This window comes from Schistocerca gregaria, chromosome 1, assembly GCF_023897955.1.
Source record: "Schistocerca gregaria isolate iqSchGreg1 chromosome 1, iqSchGreg1.2, whole genome shotgun sequence".
Classification (NCBI taxonomy): Eukaryota; Metazoa; Arthropoda; class Insecta; order Orthoptera; family Acrididae; genus Schistocerca; species Schistocerca gregaria.
Window position 1 is genome coordinate 492941345 of NC_064920.1, and position 24479 is coordinate 492965823.

General features: G+C 44.7%; 1 protein-coding gene across 5 annotated transcripts in view; it reads left to right on the plus strand.

Moving 5' to 3' along the window:
• Positions 1–24479, plus strand: part of LOC126353886 (potassium voltage-gated channel subfamily H member 8) — a 1477332-nt gene that overhangs the window by 1298238 nt on the left and 154615 nt on the right. For all 5 annotated transcript variants that reach the window (XM_050003094.1, XM_050003103.1, XM_050003121.1 and 2 more), the window contains one exon: positions 10966–11145. In XM_050003094.1, coding sequence (XP_049859051.1) covers positions 10966–11145 — 180 coding nt within the window. The remainder of the gene's footprint in view (positions 1–10965; positions 11146–24479) is intronic.

Genomic DNA, 24479 nt, shown 5'->3' on the forward strand with positions numbered 1-24479 from the left:
CGGTATCATATAATCATACAATAAAGGATCCTTCTTTCTCTGTATTCGCAATACAATACATTTGTCTATGTTAAGGGTCAGTTGCCACTCCCTGCACCAAGTGCAAATTGTCCAACTCCTCAACAGCGATTCGGCCTAGATCCCTCAGAGTGGTTGGTGAGTCACGTCGTCCTTAAATAGCACTTTTCAATCTATCCCAGGCATGTTCGACAGGCTTCGTGTCTGAAAAACATGTTGACCACTCCAGTCGAGCGATGTCGTTATCCTGAAGGAAGTCCTCCACAATATGTGCACGATGGTGGCGCGAATTGTCGTCCATGAAGACGAACGCCATGCCAATACGCTGCAAATATGGTTGCACTATTGGTTGGAAGATGGCATTCACGTATCGTACAGCCTTCCATGACCACCAGCGGCGTACGTCGGCCCACACAATGCCATCCCAAAACATCCGGGAACCTCCACCTTGCTGCACTCGCTGGACAGTGTGTTTAATGCCTTCAGCCTGACCGGGTTGCCTCCAAACACGTCTCCGACCATTGTCTGGTTGAAGGCATATGCGACACTCATTGGTGAAGAGAATGCGATGCCAATCCTGAGCGGTCCATTCGGCATGTTGTTGAGGCCCATCTGTAACGCGCTGCATGGTGTCGTAGTTGCAAAGATGGACCTCGCTATGGACATAGGGAGTGAAACTGCGCATCATACAACCTATTGCGCAGAGTTTCAGTCGTAACAGGACGTCCTGTGGCTGCACGAAAAGCATTATTCAACAAGGTGGCGTTGCTGTCAGAGTTCCTCCGAGCCATAATCACTAGGTAGCGGCTATCCACTGCAGTAGTAGCCCTTGGGCGGCCTGGGAGAGGCGTGTCATTTACAGTTCCTGTCTTTCTATATCTCCTTCATGTCCGAACAACATTTTTCACTCGGAGGCGCCTGGACACTTCCCTTGTTGAGAACCCTCCCTGGCACAAAGTAACAATGCGGACGCTGTCGAACCGCGGTATTCACCGTCTAGGCATGGTTGAACTCGAGCCGTGTATCTCCTTTCTGGTGGAATAACTAGAACTGTTCGGCTAAAGGACCTACTCCTTCTAATGGTTGTTTACATCTTTTAGCGTGTTTAGTGACCGTGTCTGTGATACAATATCCACAGTCAACGCCTATGTTCAGGAGTTCTGGGAACCGTGGTTATGCAAAACTGTTTTGATGTGTGTAGTTGTTACTTTTTTCTCTTGAAAAGGGTGCTTAATGTTATGAAGTATGAGTGAGCTACGTTTCTGCTTCGGCTTTGACAAGTAAGCAGCAAGAGGGACGGTGTGAATGGAAAACTGCCTGATGAAACCGTAGTTGTTTCCACAAAAAACTGGAAACGTAGACAAATTTGAAATAGTTTTCCTGAGCCGCACCTAACGCTCCAGAAACTAGTACACAAAAATCATAGCTGACCCAGTCTCTACGTTGTGTAGGAAAGAAGATCTATCTTACTAGCATAGGCCTGCTCTTGCTGCGCATAACGACGGAGCATAGCATCAGAGCAGTGCTTGGCGGTGTTTACACTGTAGTAGCTGACTCTGGCCGTTATGCGTTCCAATTTTAGTTCATTTGTCTTACTCCTCTGCGAAAAGTTTCAGCCTCAACAGTAACTTGCATTATATCTCTGTACTCGTCTTTTCAAGCTCTTTCGGATGCCGCTAAGAAAAGTGAGTCATTCTACTTAATAAATCACTTTTGTTTCAATATCTGAATCGGTAAACGAGTTAAGACTCTTTATTACACACCAAAGTATGTGCCCCTTGGCCTATTTTGATTTGTTTGAAAACCTCTTTTCGATATCTCGATCCATTCACGAAATAAAAGGGGGGGGGGGGGGGTACGTCTTATGTGACTGACCTTGTATATTAGTGCATAGTTATATTAATTAAGCTTCACCTATTTGTCCCACGTGATGAGTGAAGTGAAACATAGACCCCCGCTCTTAGGGACCTCTACAGCCGCTGTTGCTCGTGGTCTCACTTCACCTGGGTGTGTAGGCTGCCTACTTCACCCTCTGTTGCTGGAGGGAAACAGGGCTGCGACTTAGGGTTAACGGTTTAATTGAACTTTGCAATAGATCGCTTTTCTAAATTATCTCTCAAGAACTTCAACTACCTGTACTGATCTCTGACACTCTTTAATAGACGCTTCTTATTATACATAACAGGACTTGGATCAATGATGGTCTCAATAGCAGGTAAGTTGTCAATGCATACACAGAAGCTTAAAGTGTACACTGATCCACATATTTCCTAGAAGCGACGATGCAAAGCGCTGCGTCGGTGTAGGCTATTATTACGTAGACACATACTCAGCATTTCCAATGGTATCACGTGGCTCTCCTTCCAACTACCAATTGCCATGGAGCATAGTATTAGAGTACCATATCTTTAAAGCCGAACCAATATCTGTCCGAGGTTCTAATTCCTTTTAACTGGATTACTTCACCGTTGCATCCACACAGGGTTGTATAAACCCCGATGACTAACGAACGACTAGTTCTTTGTTGTGATTTCGCACGTTGACTTCCCAAACTCCGCTTCTCTTTTGGCACGCTTCTGCCTCCCTGACACAGAAGAACTTCAGCTTTTCCTGTTATATCCTGTATATAGACCAGGAAACTATATAATATTTCACAGTTTACAAAACGCACAGAGAAAATATCTGGACAACAAGTTAAAATAGATATTATCAAAGTATACACAAAATACAGGTGAAAAATTATTTATAAACAATCGAAATCACGAGTCTGGCTTGATGTGTTGGTGTTACAATGACAATAGATATCTGAAAACGGAAACAACTGTCAGTGATACAAAGTATTTGGATTACAAACTTTGTTCTTCAACGCAAAGTACGATAAATTTCCACCAGGCGCTAAGAAGTGCAGAGGCATTGCTGTTAATAAGCAATGCCCTAAACCATAAATATATTTTCTTGGAAATACACCGTTTGACGCTGTGGGACTAAACTATTATCATAAATACTGTCCCAATAAAAATGCACAGCTTAACTTTTAAATAAAAGACTTCGTTTCATTGAAATGTTAAAAAATTGTTTTCATTTTCATTTCACCAGTTTACTAATCACTATATGTGCAAATCAGTGACTTAAAAACATCCCCCAAAACTTTGATGATGAACTCTTTCTCTTTCTATAAAAATTTTAATATTGTTTTTACACGTTTCTATATCGATTTTCCTAATGCACTCAGTTTTGTTTGTTCTAAAAAAACACGTGATTTCCTGGCACTCAGAAATGGTAATGTCGCAACATATTAGTGGCAAATTTTGCCTCTATGGGGTATTGAAGTGTTACGCGAGGAATCTCATCGCTATAAATCCGATAGTTACCCTTGTTGACGTAGCTGTCCAGTTAGAAATGCAGTTCCTCCAAAAACTGCCATTCACAGCTTATTTCCCACCACCCAATCGGCGATTTCAGGCCGTTCCAAATTGTCGTTTGTCAGCAGTTGTTTCGTCAGTTGGACATGGCAGTGGTGTAGATGAAAAATTTTGTTTGAATTCGCTGCATGCTATTCTTCGACAAGTTAAGGTCTTATGACAGACGACCAATCGAGGCTCGGATATTTCTACCTTTGCCTGAGTAATCAGGCCCGCCACGAATTCGTCTCTTGTGCCAATCGTTCATCTCAGAGTAACGCTTGTAACTCACGTCCTCAAATATTTGCTGGACCTATTCCAGTCTCTGTCGGTCCACACAGTTTTTATCCTCTACAGATCCCTTTAATACCAAAGAAGTTATTCCCTGATGTCTTAACAGATGTCCTATCATCTTGTCCCTTCTTCTCGTCAGTGTTTTCCATATATTCCGTTCCTCACCGACTCTGCGGAGAGTTTCATTGCTTCCCTTATCAGTCCGCTTAATTTTCAACATTCTTCTGTAGCACCAAATCTCAAATGCTTCGATTCTTTTCTGTTCCGGTTTTCCAACAGTCCATGTTTCACCACCTGTGCACCAAATGGACATTCTCAGTAATTTCTTCCTCATATTAAGAACTATATTAGTTTACGTTTGATACTAGAAGACTTCTTTTGGCCAGTAATGTCGTTTTCACTAGTGGTATTCTACTTTTTGTGTCCCCCACGCTGCGTCCATCATGGGCTATTCTGCTGCCTAGGTAAAATGGTTCAAATGGCTCTGAGCACTATGGGACTTAACTTCTGAGGTCATCAGCCCCCTAGAACTTAGAACTACTTAAACCTAACTAACCTAAGGACATCACACACGTCCATGGCCGAGGCAGGATTAGAACCTGCGACCGTAGCGGTCGCTCGGTTCCAGACTGTAGCACCTAGAACCGCACGGCCACTCCGGCCGGCCATGTACAGATTGAACAGTAGGGACGAGGGACTATATCCCTGTCTTACAGCCTCTTTAATTCGAGCACCTCGTTCTTTGTCGCCCATTATTATTATTATTGCTTGTTGGCTCTTGTACATAATGTATATTACACGTCTCTCCCTATAGCTTAACCCAATTTTTGTGATAATTTCAAATATCTTCCACCATTTTCATTTTCTGACGGCTTTTTCCAAGTCGACAAATTCTCTCATTTATTGAGGAAATATCTTCAGCAGACCAGCGGTACGACATCGCTTTGACTTCCTAACATCAGTAACGTAAGCACTTTCCTCAAAGTCTTAAAGTATTCGTCGGATTGTCAATGAATCGGGTAGTTCAGACCGAAAACTGTACGTAATTTCCACTATTTCTAACAAATTTTAAAGATGTGAATGCATTATTCACCGGTAAATATATTCACTTTTACAAACTAACATTTTCTAGATGACATCTGAGTGATATTAAGCGTTGCCATCGGAACGAAAATTGTGAGTAATTTAAATTGTGCATTATTATTGGAATACCCTGTAAACTGAGTAAATGTCGAACTGCATTAAGACATGTTACCTGCCCTCTATATTAAAGTTTGTCTGCACTTGGTGAAAATTCTTCGATTTTCCGTGCAGTAGGAAAGCTAACACTCAACCGCCGACACCGCTCGCTCGCGCAGGACTTACAGGAAAAAAGTTTGCAGGTTCTTCAAAGACCTGTGACCGGCAATGCTTTCTTTCCTTCCGTTATGGTGGCCCCTTTTAGCATATCCTTGAGAAAGAGGTCCGCCCAAAGCTGGAGGCTTGATGCATTAAGTGCTCACTTCCAACAGCTTCTTTTGAAGTCGGAAACGAGTTCCTCTTCCTCCCTTTGAAGGAAGCCTGCGGTCGGCGTTCTTTTGCCATCCTCTGTGCCCTCACTACGTCAACGTGCGGGTACCACTTCCATTTTAAGCGTTTGTGGATACGTACCAGTTTTCTTCTAAAGCGTACCTAAACATACCCATCTCTTCTTGAATTACTTCACATTTTCAAATGATGAACCGAGGGGATTTTATTTTAAAATAAATAAAAAGATAGGAAACTACGCAAATTACTTTCTTACATATGATGCGCTACCGTAAACAGACGTTACTCACTTACCTACTTCACTATACAGTTTCCCGAATCACACTGATGAACGGCAGATTTTCGTCATCAAAGTAGTTTCATCGGTGATATGGACGTTCTGAAAATCACACCCGTCCTCTTTTTCAGCTTCTCGACATCACTGGCCGTTTACTTTTTGTTTTCATTTCTGTCCGTCACATGTACTTGCGACCGTGATATATACTTTCTGCATGACTCATATTCTGTGATGAACAGTGAGAGCAGGCGAGATATCGCATACACCTCTCACAGAAATGAAAACAAATAATAAATGGGTGTGACCTAAGTTACAATGAAGGAATTCAAAAGTCAGAACTTCCAAACCGGAAAGCCAGAAGTACACTCCTGGAAATGGAAAAAAGAACACATTGACACCGGTGTGTCAGACCCACCATACTTGCTCCGGACACTGCGAGAGGGCTGTACAAGCAATGATCACACGCACGGCACAGCGGACACACCAGGAACCGCGGTGTTGGCCGTCGAATGGCGATAGCTGCGCAGCATTTGTGCACCGCCGCCGTCAGTGTCAGCCAGTTTGCCGTGGCACACGGAGCTCCATCGCAGTCTTTAACACTGGTAGCATGCCGCGACAGCGTGGACGTGAACCGTATGTGCAGTTGACGGACTTTGAGCGAGGGCGTATAGTGGGCATGCGGGAGGCCGGGTGGACGTACCGCCAAATTGCTCAACACGTGGGGCGTGAGGTCTCCACAGTACATCGATGTTGTCGCCAGTGGTCGGCGGAAGGAGCACGTGCCCGTCGACCTGGAACCGGACCGCAGCGACGCACGGATGCACGCCAAGACCGTAGGATCCTACGCAGTGCCATAGGGGACCGCACCGCCACTTCCCAGCAAATTAGGGACACTGTTGCTCCTGGGGTATCGGCGAGGACCATTCGCAACGGTCTCCATGAAGCTGGGCTACGATCCCGCACACCGTTAGGCCGTCTTCCGCTCACGCCCCAACATCGTGCAGCCCGCCTCCAGTGGTGTCGCGACAGGCGTGAATGGAGGGACGAATGGAGACGTGTCGTCTTCAGCGATGAGAGTCGCTTCTGCCTTGGTGCCAAGGATGGTCGTATGCGTGTTTGGCGCCGTGCAGGTGAGCGCCACAATCAGGACTGCATACGACCGAGGCACACAGGGCCAACAGCCGGCATCATGGTGTGGGGAGCGATCTCCTACACTGGCCGTACACCTCTGGTGATCGTCGAGGGGACAATGAATAGTGCACGGTACATCCAAACCGTCATCGAACCCATCTTTCTACCATTCCTAGACCGGCAAGGGAACTTGCTGTTCCAACAGGATAATGCACGTCCGCATGTACCCCGTGCCACCCAACGTGCTCTAGAAGGCGTAAGTCACCTACCCTGGCCAGCAAGATCTCCGGATCTGTCCCCCATTGCGCATGTTTGGGACTGGATGAAGCGTCGTCTCACGCGGTTTGCACGTCCAGCACGAACGCTGGTCCAACTGAGGCGCCAGGTGGAAATGGCATGGCAAGCCGTTCCACAGGACTACATCCAGCATCTCTACGATCGTCTCCATGGGAGAATAGCAGCCTGCATTGCTGCGAAAGGTGGATATACACTGTACTGGTGCCGACATTGTGCATGCTCTGTTGCCTGTGTCTATGTGCCTGTGGTTCTGTCAGTGTGATCATGTGATGTATCTGACCCCAGGAATGTGTCAATAAAGTTTCCCCTACCTGGGACAATGAATTCACCGTCTTCTTATTTCAATTTCCAGGAGTGTATAATATGTGGTATCAGTGTAGAACAAATAGGAGGCACGTACATCTGGAAGGTCCCTTCGTTAAACGTCGCTGTTGCAGACTGACATTCCGCCACGACACATACACAAATTTGAATACAATGAACAGACACCTCAATGACGGAAAGTTCGTAATTCTGTGGGGAAAAAAGAGAAAAAATTTTTAGTGCGATTTGAACCCGGATATTCCCCTTCGCAGGCCAACACCATGACCACACGAGCTCTACACCCCCGTTCACCGTTTCTGTCTTTCTTCATTTTTCCAGAGTCCAGTACACCTTCTTCCTGTTTTCATGCTTGATCTATGTCCACATTTTGATGAGCTACCGACTAAATCTGAGGATGATACGATGGGGAGTTTCCCTTGTAGGAAACGACCCACAGTACTCACATCAACACAATGATCATAAACCGCCTTCATTCTCTGATGAATATCCTCTGGGGTAACACCTTCCGCTGTCAAGAATTCAATGACTGCACGTTTCTTAAATCACACTAACTGACCGTCTGCGCAGGGTTCCATACTTTACACTGTAACAACACAACCGTTCAATGCTAAGGCTTCCCGCTAACTGGGGCTGTAGAGAAGAGGCTACAGAACAAACCAGTACCTGCCGCATATCAATGCTGCCAACTGTTGAAGAGTTACGAAGGTGGAGGCATTACTTTTCAGTGAACCCTCGTACACCCTCAGCGAGAAAAAAAAACGATTCACCATGAAGGAATTGTCCGAAAGGAACGAAAATTGGTAGATGTGATGTGCATGGACAGGCAAACAAATGATTACAATTTCAGAAAAATTTAATCATTTATTCAAGACAAACAGCGTCACAAACTGAACAAGTTAATAAAACGTTGGTCCACCTTTCGTCATTATGCAACCAGTTATTAGGCTTGGCATTGATTGATAGAATTTTTGAATGTCATCCTGGCGTGTTGCATCATCAAAATCCCGAGCGTGTTCGAGGACCCTGCTCATAATGCTCGAAACGTTCTCAACAGAGCAGAGATCCGGCGAACTTGCTGGGCAAGTTAGGATTTGGCAGGCGTGAAGACAAACAGTAGAAACTCTCGCCGTGTGCGGGTAGCCGTTATCTTGCTGGCTTGCCACGAAGGGCAACAAAAAGGGGGCGTAGACTATCATTGACGTAACGCTGAACTGTAAGAGTGCCGCGGGTCCTGTTATGAAAGTAAATGGCACGCCACATCATCTCTCAGTTTGGCGAGCGACAATCAGGTTGATTATCCCATCGCTCTTCTGGGTGTCTCCGGACATGTCTTTGGCCTGGTATCTCATTGACCGTAGTAGAATTGTCTCAGTGATGAGTCCGGTTTTTAATTGAGCCTCGATGACCAGCGAAGACGTATCTGAAGCCACCGCACACAGTGGTGGAGTACCATCTGAGTGTCCTCCGTCCCCCGCTACCCTCATGCAGCCTGACAACTAGGCTTGATGGTCTGAGGTGTCATTTCTTTTTATAGCAGACCCATTTAGTCGTCACCCGCAAGACTCACAGCGTAGCGCTACGCCTAAGATATATTACGCTCAATCTTGTTAACTCTCGTGGTAATCCATTCTCGGCTTATATTTCAGCAAAATAATGCCCACCTGCAGACTACGAGAGTTTCTACTGCTTGTATTCGTGCTTGCCAACCATACCTTAGTTAGCAAGATCACCGATCTTCCCCAATTGAGAATGTTGGAAGCGTTATGGGCAGGGTGCTCCAACCAGCTCGGCATTTTGACGATCCAGTGCGCCAGTTGGACAAAATTTAATATGATACCCCCCCCCCCCTCCAGGAGGACATCCAACAACTCTGCCATTCAATGCCAAACCGCACAAATTCTTGCACAAGGACCAGATGTGGACCAAAGCGTTATTGACGTGCTCAGTTTCGGAAGTTCTTTCTCTTGACTAAATCATCCAATTTTTCTCAAATTGTATTCATTTATTTGTCCCTCCATGCACATCACATCTACCGATTCCCGCCCCATTCTCATAATTCCTTCGTGGTGCGTCGGTTCTTTTTTTTTCTTCCTTTTTTTTGTCTTTGAGTCTACATTTACAACGCCTTGAGACAAGACGTTCAATGCCTTCATGCAAAAATGTTTGCGGTTGCCTACGAAATCATGACGGTACCCATCATGCTTCTCTTCGGTTGGTTGGTTGATTTGGCAGGAGGGGACCAAACAGGGAGATCATCGGCCCCATAGGATTAGGGAAGGATGCGGAAGGAAGTCGGCCGTGTCCTTTCTCAGGAATCATCCCAGCATTTGTCTAAAGCGTTTTAGGGACATCACACGAAATCTAAATCAGGATGGCTGGACGCGGGTTTGAACCGTTGTCCTCCCGAATGAGAGGTGCATCTTCTTCGTCCGAAGTAAATCTATGGCAGCGACTGTCTTTCTTCAGGACTCCAAAGATTTGCATATCGCATGGGGAGATATCTGGACTGTATGGAGGATGTGTAACGACTTCCCAGCGAAACTTCCACAGCGTAGCCGCAAGAATTAGCACGCCAGGGAAACTTGATGACCTTTTTCTTTGACTTCAATGGCGCGCTACTCATTGACAACCTGGAACACGGCGCCACAATTAACACACAGTGGTATGTGGACAATTTGCAAAAACCGAAGTGCACCATCGAGTACAAGTATACAGGAATTTTGAAGGATGATATAATTCTGTTGCAGGATAATGCCCGTCCACATGTTGCAAGGTTGTTTCGATTACGCTGCAGAACTTCCATACAGTCCTGATCTGTCCTCAAGCGATTTGCATATTTTCGATGTCCTGAAGAATACAGTCATGGACTGTGCGGCTGGTCCCGGCGGAGGCTCGAGTCCTCCCTGGGGCGTGGGTGTGTGTGTTTGTCCTTAGGATAATTTAGGTTAAGTAGTGTGTAAGCTTAGGGACTGATGACCTTAGCAGTTAAGTCCCATAAGATATCACAAACATTTGAACATTTTTTTGTCCTGAAGAAAGACATTCGCGGTCGTCGATTTGCTTCGGACGAAGAGATGCACGCCTAGTGCAATCGTGGTTCCGTAGGCAACCACAAACATTTTCCAAGAAGGCACTGACCGTCTTGTCCCACAGTGAGAAAAACGGTTATGCCAATTACTTTTGAAATTATTAAAAAAGTTACTTACTTTTTCTGCGTGTTTGTTTATCATTCGACTGCTTCTTATATGTTTACTAGTCTTTAGTGGAATATGCACATCGTGCTAGGACTCACTGTGCACGTCAGCATCATTCTGTACTCCACTGTGCATAAGGCTCGGAACACGTCTTCGGAAGGAGAAGGAGCATTCCTGATCTCACCCAAATATGCTAAGTTAGATTTTACTTTGTTTTTCTTGATCATAAAATACGTCCTTCAATAATATCATAACTAGTTCGATCCGCCATATTTGTCCGTTTATAAAGGCCTCAAAGTAGACAGAAAACTATAACCTTGCACGTTTCCGCATATTCACTCAAAATCTTGTGTTATTTTGATGTGGGTGACCTATTTCTTGCACTAAGTAGTTGCCACTGTTCTTGGATTCGCGACTACTCCGTACTGACAAAAAAATACATGATGCTTCGTGCATATTAAGAGCGCCGCGTGACAAAGCATTGTTCTCCGTCTGTCCGCAGGCTGGATCCACACAATGGCGGAGCGGCTGAAGGTGCCGGTGACCAACATCTCGCACTCCGAGTCGTACATCACGGCGCTCTACTTCACGTGCTCCAGCCTCACGAGCGTCGGCTTCGGCAATGTATCCGCCAACACCAGCGTCGAGAAGATCTTCAGCATATGCACCATGCTCGTAGGAGGTATGCTGTCAGCAATCACTGCCTGCCGTGTATTCAGTACGTACACGTACTAATACTTCGTGGAATTAAATGATAACGGACAAGATGTGCTGGAAAAGGTTCGGTGAACGGAATTACAAAACAAGCAAAGTAAAAGATATAACCAAAATACTTATATTCCTCTCCAAAGTACTCATTGTGCGCAGTACACTTTTAGAAAAGTGTATAAAGTACCGGGTGATCAAAAAGTCGTGTTCATTTGAAAAGTGAATAAATCACGGAATAATGCAAACAGAAAGGTACAAATTGACGCACATGCTTGGAGTGACACGGGGTTTTATTAGAACAAAAAAAAATACAATAGTTCAAAAAATTTTCGACAGATGGCGCTTCATCTCATCAGAGTAGCAATAATTAGCGTAACAAAGTAAGACAAATCAAAGATGATGTTCTTTACAGGAAATGCTCAATATGTCCACCATTATTCCTCAAGAATAGCTTTAGCCGAGGAATAATGTTGTGAACAGTACTGTAAAGCATGTCCGGAGTTGTTGTCTTTCAGCATCCCTAGAGATGTCGGTCGATCACGATACACTTGCAACTTCAGGTAACCCCAAAGCCAATAATCGCACGGACTGAGGTCTGGGGACCTGGGAGGCCAGGCACGACAAAAGTGGCGGCTGAGCACACGATCATCACGAAACGACGCGCGCAAGAGATCTTTCACGCGTCTAGCACTACTTTGTTTTATTTTTGGTTCTGATCAAACCCCATGTAATTCCAACCCCTCTATCTACATTATTCCGTGGTTTATTAAGTTTTCAAATTTATACTGTCTTTTTGATCACCCGGTAGATGAAACCTGACTGTGATGGTTTCTTTTGAAAATAATCGAATCGGTATCGTACTTTTCTGGATGTCTGTCGAAATGAGATACAGAGAGTTGTGCATTTAAGTCGTGATTACTACCTACTCTAACTGATATCCACCTTCATAGCATCAACTCTCATCTGTTGTAGAGACGGGCAATATTTAATTCAACTATTAAAATAATAGTTACTGAGTCTTACGTATTACGCAGATAAACTGCTCTGCAAAGCTTAAGAACTAGCTATATAAAGTAACGAAATGTATTAGCTGTTCTGTGGAAATGAATGAAAGTTGCGTGTTGCTAGACGTCTTCTAGTGGTGCACAGAGAGTTGGACGTCATATGGCGCGAGGTCAGCGTGAATACTGCTATAAGTGAGGCTGCGTCCGCGATACAAGTCAGTTGAAGGAACGGCGAAAGACAGAGTGTGTCAATCAACGAGCAATTGCGGAGCAACGTTGTGGTGTTCTTCATTACAAAACGGTCCGGAAACAACATCTGGATAACGGCACATGGGGAAGAATCGTTGGGGAAATGGAAGAAGGGCGAAATGTGACGACTGTAGCCCAGGAGATTGGTGTTGCTCGTAGCACTGTTTCCATGTCAGCGAATACGACTGCAACCACATTTAACAGGAGTGCAAACGACGCAATCTCAAGGATCCTTAGTAACAACTCGCATCCGGGAGGGCGACGGTTTAATCACGCGTCCGGCTATCCTGATTTAGGTTTTCCGTGATTTCCCTAAATCGCTTCAGGTAAATGCCGGTATGGTTCCTTTGACAGGACATGGCCGACTTCCTTCCTCATCCTTCCCTAATCCGATGAGGCCAATGACATCGCTGTTTGGTCTCTTCCCTCAAATCAGCGCAACCAACCGCTTAGTAACATGGTGACTGCATTGGGGTGGTTCTGTGCCTGACGACTAGTTCGCTCTTTTCCATTGACACCTGCACATCAGAGGCACCGTTTGTGATGGTGCCAAAGGCATAGGGACCACACTGACTCACTGGTTAGCGTTACTGTGACATTATACCCTTTCCCCGACGGCGTCTTTTCAGGGGTGCATTCGGCCCTTACTTCATTTTTATGGATGACAATGCGCGTCCACGTCGAACAACCCAGGTGAAGCAGCATTTCAAACGAGAAAATATTCGACGAATGAACTGGCCTGCCCGTTTTCCCGACGTAATCCCCATAGAGTCACATGTGGGATGGACTGGAAAGACGTATTGCGGCATGTCCACATGTACCAACGACCTTCCGCTAGTTGTTAACCCCTCACAACAAGAACTTCTTATCAACATCGTAACCGTCATGGAAGCACGTTGCAGAGCAAGCATTGCTGTGACCACACACTCTACTAACAATCAGGACCCGGTTGATGTGATGTCCACGGTACCACCGTAAATCGCTGTGACTCAGTTGCAGTTATTTTCTTTCACTAAATGTGTCACACCTCTTCGTATCATTGCTTATGTTTTTCAATCACCTTCTGTACCATAGTGTAACAGTTCTTACAACGTATGGACCAAGTTTCATCGTGCTATGTTACTTGGCTCTGACAAAGCAAACGAAAATTACTTTCATGCTTAACTTTTGCACAACAGTGTAATATATTCCAAGCTGGACCCTGTAACATTTTTAATTGAGTTGGGCTCACTAGCAGAAAGCGAATCTTCGGCATTCATCTGACTTCTGGATGACAACGAGAAAAGTTTTCAATTTTATTAAAATTCTTTTCTTCTTGCTGATAACATTTCAGTAATTTTAAACTTCCATTCGTGCCTTGTCACTGCAATAGGTATGCTCAGACTTCCAGCTTGCAACACAGTAGCTCTACTTCCGCACAAATGCTCTGAAGAACACTATAAAGTTCTTCCTGACAGAGGGTACTTAGTATGGTGCCTTGTGTCAATGCTTCTTCTCGTTCCATTCGTGAATGGGGCGAAGGAAGAATGGCTGCTTCATTGCCTTAGTGAGCGTTATAATTAGTCTCATTTGATCACCACTCTACCTACGAGAGCGATACGTAAAGAGCTGAAGAGTATTCTAGATTCCACAATAATGTTTTCTGACATTTTCTAAGTGGGCTTTCGCTGAATAATTTTTCGCCTGTCTTCGAGACTCTGCCAGATTAAGTTTTCAACATTTCCATGATGCTCTCTCCTGATTCAAAGAAACCTGCCACCATTTGTGCAGCCTTTCTTTGTATACGTTCGATATCCCCTTAGTCTTGTTTGGTATGGGTCCCACACGCTTCAAAAATATTCGGAGAGTTGACACACAAGTGATTTGTAAGCAGTTCCCTTTGTATACTGCATTTCCCCACTATACAGAAAGGACAGAAATTAAAGTTGAGCCGGACGCTGTGGCCGAGCTGTTCTAGGCGCTTCGTCCGGAACCGCACGACTGCTACGATCGCAGGTTCTAATCCTGCCTCGGACATGGATGTCTGTGATATTCTTAGGTTAGTTGGGTTTAAGTAGTTCTAAGTTCTAGGGGACTGATGAGCTCAGATGTTAAGTCCCATAGTGCTCAGAGCCATTTGAACCATCTGAATTCAAGTTGCATGCGATATTGTTTGAGTAAGACTCAGTATCAAGGGTGGACATAAAATTGTAATTGGATCCTTCTATCGACCACCAGGCTAACTTCCTGATGTAACGGAAAATCTTAGAGAAAATCTCAGTTCGCTCGTACATAAGTCACTCAATCACACTGTAAGCATCGCAGGAGACCTTAAACATCCAACGATCGATTGGGATAATTATATTTTTGTTAGTGGTGGCCGTGTAAAGAGCTCCTGTGAAACACTGCTGAACGTCTTCTCTGCAGATTAATTAGAACAGATGGTTCGGAGCCCCACTAATGATGAAAATACAGGATGAAGAAAAATTGCAGCACTTAGAGGTCGGCACGCGATTCCTCATCCAGATTCAAGACAAAAGCTTATCTAGCAAAATCAGGTCCGGTTCACTTTGAAAACAAATGTATGTAAACGAGGAGCTAACAACACTGTCACATCTGGCAGCGCACCAGGGCGTACAGAGGAAGGTGTGTTACGTCCCACTACCGTACCTGCCGACACAATTCACTTAGTAGGCTGCAGTAACACCAGTCCCAAATCCATCATGCAGCTATTGTTCGAATCCTCATCAGGTTCCAATTCCGTTTTCTAGACGTCCGTAAATTTGGAAATTTGTGGTAAGGTCTTATGGGACCAAACTGCTGAGGTAATCGGTTCTTAAGCTCACACACTGCTTAATCTAACTTAAACTAACTTACACTAAGGATAACACACACACACACGCCCGAGGGAGGACTCGAAGCTCCGACGGGGGCCGCGGAACCGTGACAAAGCACCCAAGACCGCTCGGCTACCCCGTGCGGGTAGACGTCCGTTCCCTTGTTCTTGTCAGTCGACTCTCCGCCTTGGTAGCATGCGGAACTGCCCCGCGCGCCTATCAGCCCTCCGCTCTCGGCGTTGTTTATTTCAGCGTCGCAGTACTCGTGTTGAAATAGAGTCCACTACTACCGTACCTCAGGCGCACTCTTAGCACCCTGCAACGATCAAAGTAACGTTTCAGGGCGAATATCCGTGACGAAGAGCTTTTGAAGTTCAATAGTTCATACGAGAGGATCTGCGTTTGAACCCCCTAGACGTGATCAAAATACATTTTTCAATCACAGGATGTGTTGTATACACCAAGATGTCGACGGAGACGCTATGCGCCGAAGTTGTACAACGACACGCCGCCGGCCAAAAATTTAAACACTCTGATGGACACCTAAGTGCAATGACAGTGGACCATGCGGGATTCGATCTCCGAACTTTGCATGTTTTTAAGCTCCCGTTCGACATGCCTCAAGAAGTGGTCACTGCCGCTTTTCAGCCGTATGGAAACGTTTTCGATTACCTAGCGGACAAGTGGCAAACATTTACGACCTACCCAGTGTTAAATGGCGTCCGGCAGATCAAAACTGAGCTCACGAAACACGTTCCATCGTACTTGATGATTGACGGTATGCGGGCCAGGGAGGACATGTCCGGTTCAAATGTTTACGCCCACTTTTGATACAACACCGCTGGGTGAAGTGAGCCAGGGATCCACGTTCACGTCCCTACTTGTCATCTACCTGTGGCACGGAACCCTGCCACGCCACTTTAGCATACGCCTGAAGCCTCGTCAACGCCACCCACCCCATCACAGTATGCCGACGAGACCAGCATGGCGTCACCCCCAGTGCCCTTAGCGGCAAAATTTACTCTCAGGACCGTGGCGGACGACTCTGCTCGAACCATGGACGTCGAACTAGATGTCGTGCCGACTGCTGCCTTTATCCAGATGGGTGTAGTGTCGGGTGATGGGCGACCACATTCTGATTCGAAACAACACATCAGGAAGGGGGGTAGCCCAGGAAGCGCAAGAAACGCCGACGAACACCCTCCGATGACGCTCTCCTCCAGATGATCTCGGGAGATGGCGACCGGATGCCTGATGGTGACTTTCCAAATTGCGTCCAGTCACAAGGTATGACAACTCCTGACGCCTCTCCTGTAACGAATCCTCTCTCAATCCAGAACACGAACTCAATGTTGCCAGTACATAAGGACGACAGCTACTGCCACAGCGCCAGCTTCCCCTGCTCCGGCAGTAAATGACTGTCACGTGACTTCAAGGTCAGTATCCTGGGTCGGTGACGTTGAAGAAGGAGCGGATCAGACCACCAGTGCGTCTGAGGGAGAGTGTCACAAGGGAACGCCTGAGACGGCGCCCTGCCAGTACCCATGACCGCTGCGGCAGACCCGGTGGGTCTACGCCTGCAGGATACTTATATCACGCATTCTGCATCAACTGCAAGGGACCGCACACAGCAACATCGTGTAGCCACAATTAATCTTGCCATCATCTGAGCCCCTCACAAACTGGCTATGTTCCGAGACACCATCTGCTCTACAGGAGGTGTTCGTCGCTGACTTCCAAGTCGCCATCGGGCACAACCCCTACGTTTCTCACGCCTCCGACATTGGTAGTGGCGTCGCCATCCTCCTACGCAACGGACTCCCTGCAGAGGATTTCGCATACCTCCCCACTGCGTGGGGTATGACCCTCACCCTATTTGGCGTCCGTATCATTAACATCTACAAACTGTCTGGGTCAAGCCGATGTCATGACCGACATACATCCTTCGCCGAGGAGGTCGCACCGCTCTTCACAGGCCCAAAAGACGATTCGGTGCTGGGTGGGGACTACAACTCGACACAAGGGACCGCTGACCAACTCCAACAGCATTCACCTTGTGGGGCTCTCTCGATGGTCATCGATCGCCTGCGACTCATTGACACATGGGCAAAGCTCCACGGAACCCAACCGGGTTACTCATTTACACCGCTCACTCATCAAGCCGCATAGACCGCATCTACCTCACCCACCCGCTTGGTGATAGCAACCGCCGTGCAGGAGTCTGGTCCATGGCCGTTTCAGACCACGAAGCGTATATCTGCGACGTCACTCTTGCCCCGACAGCGTGTGTGGCGTAGTCGTGGTCGGTGGAAACTGAGCGTCGCCCATCTGACCTCCCCAGAATATTGCCGTCAAGACTGTGGCGTAAGAGAAAATAGCGTGCTTTATGTAGTAACGAAAATTTGGAAACAATTTGGAGTTTCACATGAAAACTATGTAACTACCAACTTTTGTCGGTCTCATAATGAAAAAAAACACCTTGCTGTTTCTTACAACACCAACTGCTTTAATGATTCAAATGTATGTATTTGAAGTTGGCCACCAAACAGATTATAAATCTAACAAGGGCAAAAGTATCTCCAAACTATTCCCTGTTGGCGTAATTACAACAAATCGACTCGTTTAGGATCAAGATTGCCTCGTCCGTCTAAGATAACCACACGGAATTTTTTGTCGCTAGTCACAATTAAGGCTGGAACACGAAACGTTCTTCTTGCTAAAGATGATAGTCTTGGAAAGAGACTACGGTCATGCTTTCACTTCTCTAGCCTATTTTCGTTGTCGCGACTATCTATTCTAGTTAAATACAAGTCAATTTCATCGGTAGATTGAGTGCAACGTGGCCCACAGTCTAATCACTCCGAAAACAGGAAGTTCTTTTTTTTTTACGCTGCATGCGGCTGACATTCTCCCATCGGTCATACATAAATATTTACGGATATAACAACAAAATACGATATTACTTCTACGTTATAATTTTGCTCTAGCTCATCAGAAACTGATACTTCATCACACATTTTACGCACGGTATTTAATTTCTCATCTCTGTCGGAAAGAAACATTATTTCCAGTAACAGGACGGGCAGACAGAGAATTGTTACTATTCTGTGCAACATCGGAATTTCAGTTTTCTCGTTTGCGAGACGGAGACAGCGATGTTTCGGCACTCATAGTACCTAAGTTAATAGATGATTATATGACCGTTGTAGTGCTCTGCCAAAATACCGGAGACACTGTAACCAGCGTTTTGCAATTAAGCACAATTTTCATTTACTGGACACGTGGCGTATCTTCCGCAGTTTAAACCTACCTCCGTATCTTTGGGCTCAGTAATAAAATGACGTTTTAGTTTGTGCACCCATAACAAAACAAACTGAATTGTTGGAAACTTATCACCTGCCGGCATTCTTATTGCATCTTTAACTGGCTCTAAAAATGTCACAAGTCCTTTTGCAGTGCTGTTGTCATAATCAGTTTCTAACCTCCCCACAGAAAAAATATTTATGTCACATCCACATTTAGTGTAACCTCCCAACAGTTCATTATTCCGTAACCTCGCAATAATAAAATGCGACTAACCTCTCAATAAAATTGTGGCTTACTTATAACCTTTCAATAATTGACTGTGAGTTTAAATTGGTAAATTTTGGACATCAGCAGTGCTGCGTCATGGCCCTGAAAGATTATTCTGAATAAATTGAAAATTCTTAACTCAATGAAGTCGCCGGATAAAGCGTATATATGTGCTCCTATAGAAACTGTTCTGGCCGCTAGATTTGTCATGTATAAAAGGAAACGACTGATTTTTCCTTACGATAATCGGGATGACCATGGATTGCAGAAATTAATAAATTCTTTAAATTCAGATGAATGATTGTCAAAAACTTAATTTTATAAAAAGAATTATTATTAAAAGATGTTTTTGAAACATTTACATTGGGCTTGATGTAACAATAGTAAATATTTTGTTGTAACAAACTACATATGCGCGCGGCTGCTTTTACCTTATATTACACTGCTCAGGCACCGCCATCGCTCACCACGACCAGTCCAGCCAACTCCTTACACCATACTGATAGCTACTACTTACTCCTACTGACACTGCTCTTACTGCAGCCAACAGTGCTCTCTGGTCTGACATTTTCTTATAGCTTACATATCGCAAGCAGCGCGTGAGCAATCCATCGAAATTACATCTGCCTGAGTACGCTAGCAATAAATTCCTTAGTCATGGACCTCTTACAAGTTTTTCAGAGACTCCTCTACAGAAGCAGTTCCATGATTTTCTCATACTGCTGTAGCGCATACTGTAGCATACTAAATACGCTGTTCCACATACTCTCCGTTTCTTGCTACGAGGGTGTCTACATCCAAATCACGTCACCAGTTTTTCTCATCAAACGGACACCATCTTTAGCACCGTACCTCGTGAAATAAACCACTCAAAGCCCATTTATCAAATAATCGTCGTCGAACATGTGTTTCATGGACTGTGTTCAAAACACCTGTAATGCAGGCGTAATGTTAGAAAGACTGCAGCGCCTTGGTCTGTGGCAAATGAAATATTATTAAAATTCTGAGGATTCACTCCTAAAAATTTGGAAAATGTTTCCTCGACGTATTTTCAATAAATTCGCCATTTTTTTCTTCTCAGGAAAGTAAGTTGTCACCAGTGCTATACTTCTTAGTGACTAATCTTGATAAGCAAAGTGCGCAATAATAGGTAACACAATTCCCTATATGTATCAATCCAAATATCTGTCGTACATTCTGATGCCGCATGCTTTCACGCCTATGTCCTGGACAATGCAGGGCATCACACTCACTCGTATTTCATCGGATTGTGTTTCAGTCTTTCGAGATTTCATCATAGGGTGAGGTAAAATGTTGGAAATATCTGTTGTTGTTGTTGTGGTCTTCAGTCCTGAGACTGGTTTGATGCAGCTCTCCATTCTACTATATCCTGTGCAAGCTTCTTCATCTCAAAGTACTTGCTGCAACCTACATCCTTCTGAATCTGCTTAGTGTATTCATCTCTTGCTCTCCCTCTACGATTTTTACCCTCCACGCTGCCCTCCAATGCGAAATTTGTGATCCCTTGATGCCTCAAAACATGTCCTACCAACCGGTCCCTTCTTTTTGTCAAGTTGTGCCACAAACTCTTCTTCTCCCCAATTCTATTCAATACCTCCTCATTAGTTATGTGATCTACCCTTCTAATCTTCAGCATTCTTCTGTAGCACCACATTTCGAAAGCTTCTATTCTCTTCTTGTCCAAACTAGTTATTGTCCATGTTTCACTTCCATACATGGCTACACTCCATACAAATACTTTCAGAAACGACTTCCTGACCATTAAATCTATACTCGATGATAACAAATTTCTCTTCTTCAGAAACACTTTCCTTACCATTGCAAGTCTACATTTTATATCCTCTCTACTTCAACCATCATCAGTTATTTTGCTCCCCAAATAGCAAAACTCCTTTACTACTTTAAGTGTCTCATTTCCTAATCTAATTCCCTCAGCATCACCCGACTTCATTCGACTACATTCCATTATCCTCGTTTTGCTTTTGTTGATGTTCATCTTATATCCTCCTTTCAAGACACTATCCATTCCATTCAGCTGCTCTTCCAAGTCCTTTGCTGTCTCTGAGGTTCACCGATGACATTGTAATTCTGTCAGAGTTTTTATTTCTTCTCCATGGATTTTAATACCTACTCCGAAATTTTCTTTTGTTTCCTTTACTGCTTGCTCAATATACAGATTGAATAACATCGGGGAGAGACGACAACCCTGTCTCACTCCCTTCCCAACCACTGCTTCCCTTTCATGTCCCTCGACTCTTATAACTGCCATCTGGTTTCTGTACAAATTGTAAATAGCCTTACGCTCCCTGTATTTTACCCCTGCCACCTTTAGAATTTGAAAGAGAGTATTTCAGTCAACATTATCAAAAGCTTTCTCTAAGTCTAAAAATGCTAGAAACGTAGGTTTGCCTTTTCTTAATCTTTCTTCTAAGATAAGTCGTAAGGTTAGTATTGCCTCACGTGTTCCAACATTTCTGCGGAATCCAAACTGATCTTCCGCAAGGTCCGCTTCTACCAGTTTTTCCATTCGTCTGTAAAGAATTCGTGTTAGTATTTTGCGGCTGTGACTTATTAAACTGATAGTTCGGTAATTTTCACATCTGTCAACACCTGCTTTCTTTGGGATTGGAATTATTATATTCTTCTTGAAGTCTGAGGGTATTTTTCCTGTCTCATAAATCTTGCCCACCAGATGGAAGAGTTTTGTCATGACTGGCTCTCCCAAGGCCGTCAGTAGTTCTAATGGAATGTTGTCTACTCCCCGGGCCTTGTTTCGACTCAGGTCTTTCAGTGCTCTGTCAAACTCTTCCCGCAGTATTGTATCTCCCATTTCATCTTCATCTGCATCCTCTTCCATTTCCAGTACATCGCCCTTGTATAAACCTTCTATATACTCCTTCCACCTTTCCGCCTTCCCTTCTTTGCTTAGAACTGGGTTTCCATCTGAGCTCTTGATATTCATACAGGAGGCACTCTTTTCTCCAAAGGTCTCTTTAATTTTCCTGTAGGCAGTATCTATCTTACCCCTAGTGAGATAAGCCTCTACATCCTTACATTTGTCCTCTAGCCATCCCTGCTTAGCCATTTTGCACTTCCTGTCGATCTCATTTTTGAGACGTTTGTATTCCTTTTTGCCTGCTTCATTTACTGTTTTTTTATATTTTCTCCTTTCATCAATTAAATTCAATATTTCTTCTGTTACCCGCGGATTTCTATTAGCCCTCGTCTTTTTACCTACTTTATCTCCTGCTGCCTTCACTACTTCATCCCTCAGAGCTACCCATACTTCATCTACCGTATTTCTTTCCTCCATTCCTGTCAATTGTTCCCTTATGCTCTCCCTGAAACTCTCTACAACCTCTGGTTCTTTCAGTTTATCCAGGTCCCATCTCCTTAAATTAGCACCTTTTTGTAGTTTCTTCAGTTTTAATCTACAGTTCATAACCAATAGATTGTGGTCAGAGTCCACATCTGCCCCTGGAAATGTCTTACAATTTAAAACCTGATTCCTAAATCTCTTTCTTACCATTATATAATCTATCTGATACCTTTTAGTATCTCCAGGATTCTTCCATGTACACAACCTTCTTTTATAATTCTTGAACCAAGTATTAGCTATGATTAAGTTATGCTCTGTGCAAAATTCTACCAGACGGCTTCCTCTTTCATTTCTTCCGCCCAATCCATATTCACCTACTATGTTTCCTTCTCTCCCTTTTCCTACTGACGAATTCCAGTCACCCATGACTATTAAATTTTCGTCTCCCTTCACTACCTGAATAATTTCTTTTATCTCATCATAGATTTCCTCAATTTCTTCATCATCTGCAGAGCTAGTTGGCATATAAACTTGTACTACTGTAGTGGGCGTGGGCTTTGTGTCTATCTTGGCCACAATAATGCGTTCACTATGCTGTTTGTAGTAGCTTATCCGCACTCCTATTTTTTTATTCATTATTAAACCTACTCCTGCATTACCCCTATTTGATTTTGTATTTATAGCCCTGTATTCACCTGACCAAAAGTCTTGTTCCTCCTGCCACCGAACTTCACTAATTCCCACTATATCTAACTTTAACCTATCCATTTCCCTTTTTAAATTTTCTAACCTACCTGCCCGATTAAGGGATCTGACATTCCACGCTCCGATCCGTAGAACGCCAGTTTCCTTTCTCCTGATAACGACGTCCTCTTGGGTAGTCCCCGCCCGGAGATCCGAATGGGGGACTATTTTACCTCCGGAATATTTTACCCAAGAGGACGACATCATCATTTAATCATACAGAAAAGGTGCATGCCCTCGGGAAAGATTACGGCTGTAGTTTCCCCTTGCTTTCAGCCGTTCGCAGTACCAGCACAGCAAGGCCGTTTTGGTTAATGTTACAAGGCCAGATCAGTCAATCATCCCCTGCAACTACTGAAAAGGCTGCTGTCCCTCTTCAGGAACCACACGTTTGTCTGGCCTCTCAACAGATACCCCTCCGTTGTGGTTGCACCTACTGTACGGCCATCTGTATCGCTGAGGCACGCAAGCCTCCCCACCAACGGCAAGGCCCATGGTTCATGGGGGGAGGTGGAATTATCTACACGCCCCAATTATGAACTGATATTTATAACTTGCTGCACTTAACTCCTATTGCAAATGAACGAAAGTCTCTGGCACAGATTTCTACACACCTTTTCAAGTAGTGTAGCCTTCACCGAAACTACTAATGCTTCCGAACATACACTTTGCCGTGTTCTGCAGATATGTGCATTCAGATATCTGCTGGCTGATATGTAAGACTGGAGAGCAGAGCACTTGCTACAGTACATGTAGCCGAAATCCTCATCTGTCACTAATGAAAATCTCTCCAAAACATTGTTACAATCACTGTCTTTCCCACTTAGGATATATTATTTCGAACCATGTTTCGCTATCGCACTCCTTCATCTCAAGTTCACGCACCATGATTTAACAGTGGGCAATTGAGCGGTGCTCGGATAACTATAGTAGACGACCGGGCTATACGTGCGTGCGACGCTCGAACAAGTCTCATGGAAGTCGTGTGTGGTTGCCCCCTTAGTCCTAAGAGGCTGGATTGACATCTGCAGGACTTACGCGGAACTACATCCACCGAGCAATTCAAGCGGAAACGTCAGATGTAGAGCTTTGTTACCCATGGCATTGGGTCGCCTCACTGAGCTAACGGGATAGACCCGGTAGAGTGCAGCGTTCGTTGTACCTTTTCTTGACCACGCTGCACGCACAGCGCTGACAGAGCCATGTTTTTTTATCCTGTTTGTGTTAAACCTAATGGCATGACTTCTGTCTCGAACTGGAGTGAGGAATCGCATGGTAACCGCCAGGTGCGGCGTTTTTTCTCAATATTAGATCTAATGACAACAAAAACATCTGACCTCTTTGAGGACGTCCACATCGACACCTGCAGCAACCAAGGCACAGTTGTGGCAACACCGATTCCCAAAATACGAATGGCAACTGAAACCAGTAGAAACATATAGAAAGTGTTTCAAAAGTGGTCGTCAGTAGTTCACAAATGGAAAGTATAGGCCAAATGCAGCTAAAAGGCTCCAATAAATATGGGACCGCAAATCAGTCGTTGTCGAAATACACACATTTTATGTTGTCTGTAGCGGTTCAT